At 49.8% G+C, this 13,446-nt stretch overlaps 1 protein-coding gene across 1 annotated transcript; it reads right to left on the bottom strand.

The window, feature by feature from the left end:
• On the bottom strand, nucleotides 7,603-13,209 carry NOP2 (NOP2 nucleolar protein). The gene is made up of 16 exons (XM_021396533.1): nucleotides 13,017-13,209; nucleotides 12,892-12,937; nucleotides 12,749-12,813; nucleotides 12,305-12,573; nucleotides 11,970-12,013; nucleotides 11,643-11,803; nucleotides 10,687-10,886; nucleotides 10,505-10,594; nucleotides 10,338-10,425; nucleotides 10,096-10,236; nucleotides 9,774-9,913; nucleotides 9,438-9,527; nucleotides 9,028-9,150; nucleotides 8,851-8,948; nucleotides 8,629-8,759; nucleotides 7,603-8,518 (listed from the first exon to the last, which is right to left on the bottom strand). Exons 1-16 carry the CDS (start codon nucleotides 13,120-13,122, stop codon nucleotides 8,268-8,270), a joined length of 2,043 nt encoding a protein of 680 aa, XP_021252208.1. The 5' UTR covers nucleotides 13,123-13,209; the 3' UTR covers nucleotides 7,603-8,267.

Genomic DNA, 13,446 nt, shown 5'->3' with positions numbered 1-13,446 from the left:
GCTTCCGCTGCGGATGGGATGCGGCGGGAGCGGGGCGGCCCCGGGCCAGGCGGATGCTGCCGCGTGCTCTCCTCCGATCCGGCCCGGGGGAGGCAGCTCTCCGCCCGGCACCGGCTCCCGGGGCGGCCCCTAAAGCGGTGTCCCGGAGCCCCACGCTGCCCCGTCAGCAGATCGCCCGCAGGAAGTTGCCGCCCCGTGGGGGTACGGGAGGTCGTGCGGAGGCGGCAGGGCTCTGAAATGCGCTGACTTGTGACCTTCTTGGTGCTCACCAAGCGGCATTAGTTCTGCCCGCGGTCTGAGCCCTCCTCAGGTCTTCTGCAGTCTTTCCTCAGCCTCGGATCAGGGCTTGGATGATGGTCCCTTATCCCCCAGTAGCGGCGGGAGGAGGAGGAGCACAAACTGCTCGGTGCCTGATCAGACGCTCCGAGATTTGGACTCCTCACACCACCGAGGACGGCCAGCTGCGCTAGCACAGCCAGACCTCTCGCAGCCAGATCCAGCTGGCAGTCCCTCCCAGAGGCACCGAGGTTGGGACTGCTGCTTGTGTCCCTAAGTCTGCCATCAGCTTCTTTTAATGCTTCTCCTCACACGACTGATCTCTGCTGCCGGACCCCAGCTGCCTGCGTGTGCAGAGCTCCTCTTACAGCCAGAGCCAACGTGAGAATAGGTGCTTATCGACAGATGTGCTGATGTTTCTCTTAACGTCCACAGATTCTAAGGCCGAGAGAGGACCGCTGCATTTTGTGACCCTGTGCAAAACAGTCAGCGCAAATTTCTGTTGCTCAGTCAGGTGCTGGTGGGGGACTGTGTTTGTAGTTGCTGACAGCAAGGTAAAAAGAGATCAGCACTCTGCCGTAATCCGTCATAGGCAAATCGAGGTGGATTCCCCAGGTGGATGATCACAGATTGAAGTCATGTGCCCTGCCTTGCTTTAACTTTCACTACTCGTTTGAGATGCTCCCCCCCCCTCCCATCTCGCAGAGCCTTTTACTGGCTAATGCATCCTCCTGCACAGGCACTTTGTAGACGAAACCCATCACTCAGTTATTCGGACTGGCTCCATGTCTTTCCTAAAGGCTGCTATTTCAAGGCGCAGGTAAACACCAGTATCTGTAATACCCCATATAACCCAGTCCTCCTTCCCTACCTTAACACTCTCCTTTGCACTTCTCTTCTGGAACAAGTCTGTGTAAACTCTCCAAGTCTTGCTGCTTCCAGGACATGTCACTGTAACCCACTCCCAGAATTAAGTGCTCCTATCCACACCCAAAGGTGGGTGCTGCGATGGGCACCTTTCATACCAGCAAAGCCAGCAGCCCAGAGTTAGCTGCCCAGATCTGGGAGCAAATGGAGAGGTACTGAAGTACTTGGTCACTTCTGGATTCAGCCCCTACAAGTGTATGCGTCTATGTGGTTATGTACAACAAGATCTAGTGCTCCAGGACCTAAATTTTGTGCCCATGTTTCTGAAATGTGCAGTGCAGTATTTCAGTCCCTTCCTCCGGATGCAGCCTGCCCATCCCCAGCACTGCAGCACGCATCACTGCCAGCAGCGACAGCTATATTGCTGTTAGATTCTCTTCTGTTTCCATTACATCTTCAGTGTTGTCCCCAGCCTCCTCCCCAGAAGTCTTTGTTTTCCTTATTTTGCCACAGTAAGCTGCACAGCGGCGCTACATCCCCACTTAATTTAATATCTTACAACAAGCATGACGCTGCTCCTGTCACACTGGCGGTCACACACCAGCTCACCTCTTCGTTTTCCAGGTTTGTTTTGTAACTTCTGGCCTTGTTTATAGCCTAAATAACTTCACAGCATGTGTCAGATCTGTTACAGAACAGCTTACTCTTTTTTTTCTCTCCAAGCTGTTAAATGCCACCCAGTAAGATTTGCACATGGCACAGTGGAATAGATACCAAGACACACAGCACCAATTTCTCTCACTCAGCTTTTAATTTATGGCAATGTTTTTATACCTCAGCTCTGTTTCCAACCCTCAGTTCAGTTTCTCATTTCTGTGGCAGGGGGGTTGGAACTTGATGATCCTTGGGGTCCCTTCCAACCCAAGCCATTCTACGATTCTGTGATTCTTGCTTTGCTCTGCTCCAGCTCTTGCTTTGGCAAGTTGCATTACCAGCAGCTTTCAGACATTTAGGTACACTAACAGAGGGTACCAAAAGATGATCTAGCAGTCACATTTTCCAAAATTCTTAGCTTTAAGGTCACAATTCCCAGTGTAACAAGGAAATGCAAGCCCAGTGACCAGCTGCAGCCCTGCTCAGACACCCTTGCAACAGAGCACAGGGGCAAACAGCCTGCCTCCATCTCCAACTAGCTGAATCCAGGGTGCTGCTTCCATGGCTTGGTGCTAGCGTTTCAGTGCCACCTCACGTTATCCATCTGAGTAGTGATAACTGCAATGGCTTATATAAGGATCAGAATGGGAGCAAACCACCTAAGAAAAGTGCAAGTTTCTTCCGTCTTTCCCCCAGCTACAGCAAAAAGCTTACAGGCAAACAAAACAGGAGAAATTACGCTTGCTAAGAGGCTGGTTTTACTCACAAGATGAAGACAGCAACTACTGCCATCTTTCAGAGGGGCCTGACATGTTTTGGAGAGTCGCTGTTACGCTGGGATCCCAACCAAGCACTTTCTACCCCTGCCACTGGGATTATCAAGACAGAGGGGCTGTCAAGCCAGGATGCTACATACTAATGTAGGGCCCTCTGTGCACAGCAACACAGCAGGACAGGTTAGCATCACTGCCAGAGGGATGGGCTCACAGCTTCATAGAATCATAGATTGGCTTGGGTTGCAAGGGACCTCAAAGCCCATCTAGTTCCAAGCCATAGGCAGGGCTGCCACCCACCAGCTCAGGTTGCCCAGGGCCCCGTCCAACCTGGCCTTGAATGCCTCCAGGGATGGGGCATTCACAGCTCTCTGGGCAGCCTGTGCCAGTGCCTCACCACCCTCTGAGTAACGTATTTTTTCCTAGCAGGCTTCCCAGAGGTAAAGCCTTTTTCAACAAAAGCCACCCTATATCCGGGATGTTTTAAATCTTTATAAGATTCCACAACTCTCTACACCTTGGGTGACTTAGATAGGTCCTAGGATCTGTTGTTATTGCTGGAAAACAGCAAGCATCTGTTTCCTTTTCATTTTCTCAGTGTTGCTCACAATTTTATGCACCATTTTATCATTTATTTCCCCATGGTCTCTTCTCCAAGCTTAAAAGGACCCACCCTCCCACTGCCCCTCTTGCAGAAGCCATTCCATAGGTTCAGATGTATTTGTTCTCCTCTGAACGTATTTCAGTTCTACAATCCTTTTTTTTTTTCCTGACAGAGGACACTTGAAATGCAGAACTGAAGAAGTGCACGCACTGTTATTTTATACAAGGAAGTAATTTTCTCTGCTTTGCAGTCTAAGAATTCTTTTCATATCAGTGCCTAGCATTGATTAATTTTTCTGAAAGGCCTTGGGAAAACCTAAGGTCCTATATGTCAGACAATCCAGAGACTTCACCACATAAGCTTGAAGTGAGAGAGATGCATTCAGAGGCTTCATAATTTGCTGTGAAGCACAGGGAAAAGTAATTTCCAGCTGTAAGGGTATCTGGCTAACGGCTAGTCAGCACAAAATGTCCAAAAAAAAACCCCTAGAACAAGCAGAGATGTAATAAATTAAAAGCAGAAGATAGCAGAGGCTATAACAAAGACCAGAACTCCCAAGACACTGACAGACTAAACCACTGCAGGAACCACACAAGTGCATCCTTGAAAAGGTTCAGCCAGAAACTTCCTAACTGATAAGAAAACTAAGATTATCACAAAGTTTTAGAAGAAAAAGAAAATTTATTATGGGATGTTTGAGAGTTGTTCCACATCGTAAAAATTATTACACTATGTTAAGGATTATGGGAGCAAAGCTTGCTATTAAATTTTGATGGGAAGGATCAAAGGTGGGGAAAAGGAGATATCAAGATAGGCCAGGGAGAAACGAACATGGGAAAACAGAGAGGAGGAATAAATACGAGAGACTAGTTTCAAGGAAAATGTCTGGTTAGTAAGCCTGTTCAGCTGAGTGCTGCACTCAATTAACACCAGCCGGGCTGTCTCCATAGTGAGCTGTTTGTGCTACCTCTGCAAGCATGTGTGTTTGGAAAAAAAAAGACCAACTTGAATCTGGAATAACCAGTAAGTAGGATAAAAGGCCTGAAGGACAGATATTGGCAGACCACAAGTCTGATGACCAGCAACCAGAGATCCATGAAAGTGTGCATACAAAAGGTCCACTAGCATGCTCAAGGTTTGATAAGCCTGTAAAAACAGGATTCGGCCATGTTTGCCATTTCCATTTTGAGTGCTGTTTGTATTTTCCTGAGCACGTGACACAGCACTTGTTTCCTTTTTCTACTCATTTCTCCATGGTTGGTCATATCTATTGTTTGTGTGTGTATTTCTGGAGTTCATGCTCTGCCTCACTGCTTGCTAAATCTGGTAACGATCCGTAGCTCCTATAGCTTGCTGCATTCACCTGTCCTTAACGCCATATGCAAAACACTGTAATAGAATAATGGAATTATAGAATCGTAGAATGGCTTGGGTTGAAATGGGCCTCAAAAATCATCCAGATCCAACTCCCTACCATGGGCAGGGTTGCCACCCACCAGATCAGGCTGCCCAGAGCTGTGTCTACCCGGGCCTTGGACACCTCCAGGGATGTAGCATCCACAACTTCTCTGGGCAGCCTGTGCCCTCCTTAGCCTTACCCTCTGAGTAAAGAATTTCACCCTAACATCTAATATAAATCTTCCCTCTTTTAGTTAAAAACTGTTTTCCCTTGTCCTAGCACAATCAAACAGTGTAAGTCAGTCTCCATCCTGCTTATAAGCTCCTTTTAAGCACTGGAAGGCTGCAGTGAGGTCTCCCTGGAGCCTTCTCTTCTCCAGGCTGAACAAGCACAACTCCCTCAGCCTTATCTTCATAGGGGAGGTGCTTCAGGCCTTTGATCATCTTTGTGGCCTCCTCTGGACCCACTCCAACAGCTCCACGTTTTTCTTGTACTGAGGGCTCCAGGCCTGGATGCAGTACTCTGGATGGGGCCTCACAAGGGCAGAGTAGAGGGGGACAATCACCTCCTTCTCCCTTCTAGCCACCCCTCTTTTGATGTAGCCCAGGATGCAATTGGCCTTCTAGGCTGCACATGCACACTGTTGGCTCACATCAAGCTTTTCATTTGCTGGAACCCCCAAGTCCTTCTCCACAGGGCTGGTCTCAATGACCATGTGTGCCTTAGCATGCCTTCCAGGAGGATTTTCTCCATGATCTTCCCAGGCACAGACACGAGGCTCAACAGCTTGTAGTTCCCCAAGTCTACCATTCTCCCTTTCTTAAAAATGGATGTGATGTTTTCCTTTTTTCAGTCAATGGGGACTTTTCCTGACAGCCACAGCTTTTCAAACATGATGGAGAGTGGCTTGGCAACTACATTAGCCAGTTCCTTCAGAACCTTGGGATGCATGTCATTCAGCCCCATAGACCTGTATACATTCAGCCTCATGAGGCGGTCTCAGACTTGCTCTTCTCTTACAGTAAGAGAGATTTTCCTCCCCTTACCCTCACGTGAGAGATGTGGAAAGCCTGTCTGACAGTGAAGGCTGAGGCAAAGAACTCTCTGACTACTTCAGCTATGTCAGTTAAAGCCAGCTTTCCCTTCTCATTTATCAGAAATACACTCCTTGGCCTGTCTCTTCTGACCAATGTATGTGTAGAATCTCTTGGATTTTTTTTTCACATCCCTAGCCAAGTTCAGTTCCACATGTGCCTTGGCTTTCCTGATCCCATCTCCACATATCTGTACAGCATCCCCTACGTTTTTCCCAGGCCATCATCCCTCCTTCCACTGCCTGTACTTTTCCTTCTTTTCCCTCAACCAGCCGTGCTGATTTCCTGCCTCTTCTGCTTGATTTCTTACACTGGGGAAATGAGAGCTCTTGTGTACTCAGGAAGGTGTCCTTAAAGAGCTGCCAGCTCTGTTCCATTCCTTTGTCCATAGGGACAGTTTCCCAGGGAATCTCATCCAACAGTGCTTTAAACACCTGGACAGACTGAAGAGTTGAGCAGATAGGAACCTAACGAGGCTCAGCAAGGACAAGTCCTACACCTGGGAAGGAATGATGGCACGCATCAGTACAGGTTAGGTTCTGACTTGATGGAAAGGAGCTCTGCAGAGAAGGATCTGATTGTCCCGGTGGACAACAGGTTGGCCATGAGCTAGCAGTGTGCCCCCATGGCAAAGAAGGCCAGTGGTATCCTGAGGTGCATTAAAAAGAGCATGGCCAGCAGGTCGAGGGAGGTGATCTGCCCTGGTGAGGCCACATCTGGAGTACTGTGTCCAGTTCTGGGCTCCTCAGTTCAAGAAAGACAGAAAACTACTAGAGAACCCAGTGGAGGGCCACAAAGATGATTAAGGGCCTGGAGCATCTCCCTTATGAGGAAAGGCTGGGAGACCTGGGACTGTTCAGTCTGGAGAAGACCGAGGGGGGGGATCTTACCAATTCTTGTAAATATCTAAACTGTGGGAGTCAAGTGGATGGGGCCAGGCTCTTTTCAGTGGTGTCCAGCAACAGGACAAGGGGCAAAGAGCACAAACTGGACATAGGCAGTTGCATGTGAGCATGAGGAAAAAATTCTTTACTTTGAGGGTGATGGAGCACTGGAACAGGCTGCCCAGAGAGATTGAGGAGTCTCCTCCTCTGGAGATATTCAAAACCTGCTTGGATGCTTTCCTGTGCAATCTGCTGTAGGGAACCTGCTTTAGCAGGGTAGTTGCATTAGGTGATCTCAGAGGTCTTTCCAACCCCTACAATTCTGTGTGACAGCCTGAAGTTCCCTCCCCTGAAGCTCAGAGTCCTGCCTGCTCTTTGCCAGGCCCATATCCCACAAGATCACAAACTCAACCAGGGCATGGGCACTACAGCCCAGACTACCTCTGATCTTAATTTCCTTAAATGATCTCCTCTGCACTGGTGAGTACCAGGTCCAGTAACACTTTGTCTTTCGTTGGTTTGTCCAATACCTGGACTATGATGTTATTCTCAACAGACTGCAGGAGTCTCCTGGATTGCCTACAGCTTGCCATGATGCTTTTCAGCCACCCAGATGTCTGCTGGGAATTCCCCATCAGAATGAAAGCCTACACATGCAATGCTTTTTGTAACTAAAGCAAGAAGGCCTCGTCAGCAGGATTTCCTTATCAGGCAGCCTGTAGTAGACCCTGATTCCAGATGTCCTTTTTTGGTTTGGTCCCTGATTTTAATGCAGAAGCTCTCAACCTGATCGTGTCTGTTTCTCAGAGGCAATCTATTCACTTCCTAACATAGATGGCAACTCCCCAACCCCTCCTGCCCTGCCTATCCCTTCTGAAAACTTGTAGTACATCAAACTAATAGTACATCAAGTTCTCCCACAAACCCAAAGCATGGGGAGAAAAACCTAGGCAGAGCCTATGTGAGGTGAGCTAGCAAGACACTTGTAGATACGAGAGTTAGACCTCAGGTCTGCACAAACCCAACACCAAAACACTGGTGGACAGTTGAGAACATTCTTGTTAGAAAACTTACAGTCTCTAGAAAAATATTTATTCACTGGGGAGTAGAACCAACGAAGAGAACACCAGCTTACATTCTGGGCTGCCACAGAAATAAGACATCACTGCTTGCTATGTCACAAGAATAAGTAGCCCAGAGAGTTTATGGAGTCTCCCCTTTAGAGATCTTCAAAACCCACTTAGATGTGTCCCTGCTTGCGCACAGGAGTATGACCAGATGGACCCAGAGGTCCTTGCCAACCTCAGCCATGCTGTGGTTCTGTGACAAGCACAAGGAAGAACTGAGGACAATCGCAACACTCACAGAGAGTGACAACAGCAGTACAAACAAACACTGAAAATGTCAGAGCATCAGAAGAGAGTGGAAGGAGGTTCAGCTGCAAGGCAGTAGGGGGACATGGCAAAATTCTGTATTCAGTGCTCAATGGAAAAAGACAAGGTTTGAGCAAAAATACAAAACTTTTAATGAGTTGTGTGTCAGTCCTTGATGCAGAGGAGGGAAAGGAGTAAAAGGGACTGTGGCTGTCCCAGGTGCCCAGTACTGCAGTGATTACCTGCAAAGAGCAGGAAAAACAGCACGATACACAACACAGCCACGGCAGCCCCAGCCTTTGCTCCCTAAGGAGGGAAAGAGCACCTGGAAAAGCAGTTCCTCTCATTGTCCATTCTGCTTCACCTTATGCTTCTTTCTGTTAGGGACTTGAGCATGTGACTTATGGGGAGAAGGCCGGACAGCCTTCAAGGGCCTCTTCTGACCCTGCAAAGAATGTCTATTCTTCAAAGCAGGCTGTGGCTTCTTCTGTTCTTGGGCAATTTTTGACCCCTCAAGTTTCTTCTTTTTTGGCTGAGGCTCCATGACTGTCTCAGGGCCAGCGGATGGATTTGCTGCTTCCGCAGCATCTTCATCTGAAACAAAAGAGAAAAGTGCTGTAGGAAGAACCCATGTGGTTTCTGCATGGGAAGCAGCCTGTGTGATCAGGCTTGGGCAGCTCAGCAGAGCTTCAGTACCAGCTTACCTTTTTGTGTCTTGGGAATGGCGTTAGAGAATTTCTTTAACTTGGCAATGAAGAACCCATCCATATTATGCGTGTGGGGATAGAAACGCCGTGTAGACTTAAGAGATGGGTGGAAACGACGGTCCTTGAACCTGCAGGAGGAAATGGGGTGAAAAATGCCTCTACTGAACGCTGGCCAGCGAGGAACAGAGCCACCTGTGCAACATGTGACCTAGCACACACCTGGTGAAGCCTTCCTTGCCAAAGTCCAGTCCTGTGGCCACCAAACGAACATTGCGTTTCTTCAGGGCGTAATCCACAACCCACTCATTCTCTTCCACCTGTGAGAGATTAAACATTAGGATCCAAGACTTACCATCCCTAAAGAGATGAAATAACCATGGCAGAGCATAGACTTACTGTAATGGAGCATGTGCAGTAGACAACATAGCCCCCTGTCTCTGAGGTGGCATTGACTGAATCTATAGCACTGAGAAGCAGCTCCTTCTGCAGGTGAGCGCAGCGCAGGATGTCTTTCTCATCCTGTTGGTAAAAGACAGGTTAAGGGGTCAGAGGCACAGGGAAGCACCCCAGGCCTCTGAAACTGTTGTGAATGGAGAGATAACAGAACAAGGGATAAGATATGAGACAGGAGTTTCCTGCAGAACTAACATAAAAAAAAGTAGCTCTAGTGCAACACACAAAATAGGCAAGAGCAGGAAAATCCATTTCCCTTCTACAGAGATCTATCAAGAATGCAGTTGCCCTGCAGTCCAGCCTCTCATGACTCACACCTGATCCCCTATCTGGCATCTGTACTCCTCACTCACCTTATTGGTTTTGATAGTAGGATCCTTGGAAATGACACCTGTTCCGCTACATGGAGCGTCAAGCAAGACACGGTCAAACCCTCCAAGTACCTAAAGGCAGACATGAATTTAAAGTTATGCTCATGGGTGGGGACTGAGAACAAGACCGAGACTAAACATGGAAACAGATGTCTGGGAAGGCAGGAGATGGCTCATTCTTTCCTGTCTACCTTCCTGCTTTCACACCAAGTAACAATTCCCAGACAAGTGACTTCACAGAACGCATCTTGCTAAAGGGACAGCACAACAGCTCTAGGTAAGGATGGTAAGAACATCCCAGAGCAGATAGGAACGTACCTTGGGGAACTGGCGTCCATCGCAGTTACTCACTACTGCATTGGTGACACCCAGCCGATGCAAATTTCCCACCACGCTACGCAGCCGTTCGGCATTGCTGTCATTGGCCAAGATCATCCCCGTGTTCTTCATAAGTTGAGCTGCCAGAAGGCAAAACACATCAGCAAGGAACTGAAAACCTCCTATACTTTTACCCATAGGTACAGACAGCATTCCCTGAATTCAGTCCTATTCCATTTCCCCTTTCTACACAGACCAGCAGAAACTCATCAATTCTAAGAGCATCCCTCCCAAGCCTCCCACCATGGCTACAGGGTAGTACCTATGTAGCTGGTTTTGCCTCCCGGGGCGCAGCACATATCCAGGATGCGCTCATTCTCCTGTGGAGCCAGAGCCATAACAGGGAGGAGACTGGAAGCTCCTTGCAGCATGTAGTGTCCAGCCAGATATTCAGGGGTGGCACCTATACAGGGATGGCAAAAAAAACCACAACAAAACCAAACATGAAATAAAGGGAGCAAAGAGAAGATCAGCTCAGCCTTGTAACAGGAAAGGTGATCTCACCAATAGGCACAGAGGAGTCATAAATAACGAGTCCAGTTTTTGACCACTTCCCCAAGGGGTCAAGATTCACGCCACGGTTGATGAGTGCCTACATGACAAGGAGATGGGGCTGAGTCACGATTCCATGTGATGGGCAGCACATGAGACTGCCACTGGTTTCTGCTCACCTGCGCCAGGTCCCGCCGCCGTGTCTTGAGTGTGTTGGTGCGAATGGTCACGGGACGGGGAACCTCGTTGGCTTCCAGAAAGTTGATCAGCTAAGATAAAAGGAAGGAGGTAAAAATGAAGAAGTAGGGAGGCTGTCAAATCCTGATCAGTCAGCCAAGACACGAATGGGGCTGGACCCTACCTCAGGGAGTGGAAAGATATCCATGAGCATCTTGAGCAAGAAGTCACTGTAGGAATAGTAAGCAGCCATATCCCGGCGCAACAGTGCAAGGTACTCTTGTCGCGTGCGTCCTTCCTCCCGCTTCACCCTGAAATCCTGCAGCACCTCCAAGTTGCTCTTGATGCGCTGGTGAATGACGTGCAGGTCTGGTGGCTCAGCAGGTAGAAAGGCCATTAAGGGATCATAAACAGTGCATGAACTCGCACATTAAGTCCTTCATAGGCACAGCCAGTCATGCACGAGTCCTGAATCACATCACAAGAAAGGCCATATTGGAGCATGCACACACACAAAGCTCCGTATTTAACACTTTCACCGGAGCTCAGCAGAGGCAGGATTCAAAAGATGAAACTGGACACAGAAACTCACAAAGCAGAAGATTAAATAAAAAATAGCTTAGTTACTTTGGATAAGTAGGGAAAAAAAGGGAAAAAGATGACAATGAAAAAGATCTTTCGATGCTGAAAACACTATTTGTATCTAGAAAGAGACGAGAAGTTTCCCCCAAAGACAACTGGGGAACAGAAGGGAAAGAGACAAGATTAAATAGCATGGGGGGTAGGAAATGAAAATCACTGTGTATGCTGGAATTGCTGTTAGGCAGACTCTACAAACTGCCTGGATAAAGGCCTGCCAGGGAAACTAGGGTAGAGAAGGATAAACTACATGGCAGATATCCATACACGTTTAGGACTAGAAAGACCGGGGGAGGCTCTAGGCTCTGTACAGGTTATAACATACTTCTTAACCATGCTGTGCCCTGTTACGATAGTTCATCTAAAAATGCCTCATCAGGTACAGAGCACTTATATTAAAACAATACTCGTGATAAATTTAAAACAAAGCTCTTCAGTTGTACCCAGGCTCCATGCTGCTGCCTGCATATGGCTTATAGATGTTACAGACGAAAAGGATATTCTCTTTCTCAATCTGCTCATCAGTTGGCAATTTGAATTCTTCATCTATTTCCAGGTTGAGCTGCAGATCTGTGTCTTCTTTTTCTTTCTGTCCCATTTTCTGCCTACTGGTCTCCTCGGCCACCTCGTCCTCCTCACTATCATCTTCACTAAGATCTCCACTAAGCGTAAAAAAAAGAAGGGACATTTTACACAAAACAGTACTGCACAGATGCTTCAGAATCACTGTCTTGCTGGTAAAAGAGGATGAAGAAGAACAAAAGCAACTTGAGCTTCTCACCCATCCAGGAAAGGCTCTACTAACTTACGATGTTGTCAAATACTCACTTGTCAGCCTTTTGCTTCAGGGCGGCTTTCTCAATGGGTAGCAACTAAACAGAGAGAGAAAAGGTTAATGAAGCAATATCACTGGGTGCCCCCCTTACCCTTTGCCCCTACAACATTTTTCTGCTCTGTTCAAAATGGATAACGTGGAAAGACGCTCAGTGTTCTACCGGGACGAGCTGCCAAACCTGAATTTGCTCTGGTGAGGTGAGGAAGGCCCTCCAGCACCTCACCCCTAGCTCCCACAGTCAGGCTGCCCTTTTCCTCCAAGCCTGCTGGGCCTTTACAGCCAGAAAAGCCAAGGATTCCTTGCAAAACTAAAGCCAAAAAGCTCTTACTTCTTCCTCCTCAGAGGAGGAGGCACCATAGTCATCCATCAACTCCTCGCTGCTCCCATCCTCTTCCTCCTCCTCCATCTCCCAACTGCTCTCTTCCACCTCGCCATCGCTGGCTAACTCCACGCTGGCTCTCTTGGAGAGGCTCTTCTTGCCTTTGGCCGGAGTCAGCCATTTTGCGTTATCGTCATTGAAGCCGGACTGGCTCCGAGGGGGCTGTCCCACTGCCTTTATGGGACGCACTTCCTTCTGAGGGCCCCCCTGCTCTTTAACTACGGGGGAACAAAAGGTTAGAAGGCAGGTAGCGTTCCCAAGAACAGCGGCCCCACGCCGCCAGCCCCGTGCGCACCGCAGGCCCCGAGCCCCGCCCGAGGGAAGGGGCGACGGGAGCAGCTGAGGACACGCTGCTGCGGGGCGCACCGCAGGGCACGGCTCACCGGCACTCACCCGCGGGCCGCTGCCCTCCTCCCGGCGCCGCCCGTGCCGCCGCCCCCAGTCGCCTCTTGGCGGCCCTGCAGCGTAGGGAAGCGGCCGTCAGACCTCAGACCCGCCCCGGTCGGGAACCCCGCACCGAGCCGGGCCGCCCTCACCTCCTCCGCGCGTGGCTGGACAGCTTCTTCCGGCCGCTCTCCGCCTCTGCGGAAACAGAAGCGGCACTCAGGCGGCGCGTCCCGAGGCACCGCCAAGGCCCCGCGCCGGCCCGGGCCACACTTACCGGGCGGCAGGAAGCGGGCCAGCTCCACCTCGGCTCCCCGCTGCTTGCGGGCCTTGCGCCCGGGGCCGCGCTTCTCCTTCCTGGTAGGGTCCAGCTTCCGCCCCATGGCTCCGGTACCGCCGGGACCACCGCGCCACCGCTGCCCCACGTGTAGCCCTACCCTCCGCGCACGCGCACGGCCGCCGGCCCGCCCCCGACCCGCCATTGGCTGCGGGCGGGAACGTCACGAAGCGGCGTGCCAGAGTCGCGGCCCGGCCCGCGGCAGCGCGGAGCTAGGGGTGCCTCAAGCTGCTGTAGGCCGCCGGGACAGGGACCCACTTCCACAACCCATCACGGCAAAAGCAGAAAGCAGGCAGCAGCGCTGGGCTTATAAGCACCAGCAAAAAAATTACGTGTGCACCGAAGCAGGACCTCAGCCACGGAGCAATAA

This window comes from Numida meleagris, chromosome 1, assembly GCF_002078875.1.
Source record: "Numida meleagris isolate 19003 breed g44 Domestic line chromosome 1, NumMel1.0, whole genome shotgun sequence".
Taxonomy (NCBI): Eukaryota; Metazoa; Chordata; class Aves; order Galliformes; family Numididae; genus Numida; species Numida meleagris.
The sequence above is the reverse complement of the archived record's forward strand: the minus strand, read 5'-3'. Positions and strand labels throughout refer to the sequence as shown.

What these genes read in the sequence shown, in the direction of transcription:
- NOP2 (XM_021396533.1), bottom strand. Translation starts at nt 13,122, where the DNA reads ATGGGGCGGAAGCTGGACCCTACCAGGAAGGAGAAGCGCGGCCCCGGG. An exon ending in ATATCTTTCCACTCCCTGAG is followed by an intron (nt 10,595 to 10,686) that starts GTAGGGTCCAGC and finishes CTTTTATCTTAG; the next exon opens with CTGATCAACTTTCTGGAAGC. An exon ending in CTACTATCAAAACCAATAAG is followed by an intron (nt 9,151 to 9,437) that starts GTGAGTGAGGAG and finishes TTTTACCAACAG; the next exon opens with GATGAGAAAGACATCCTGCG.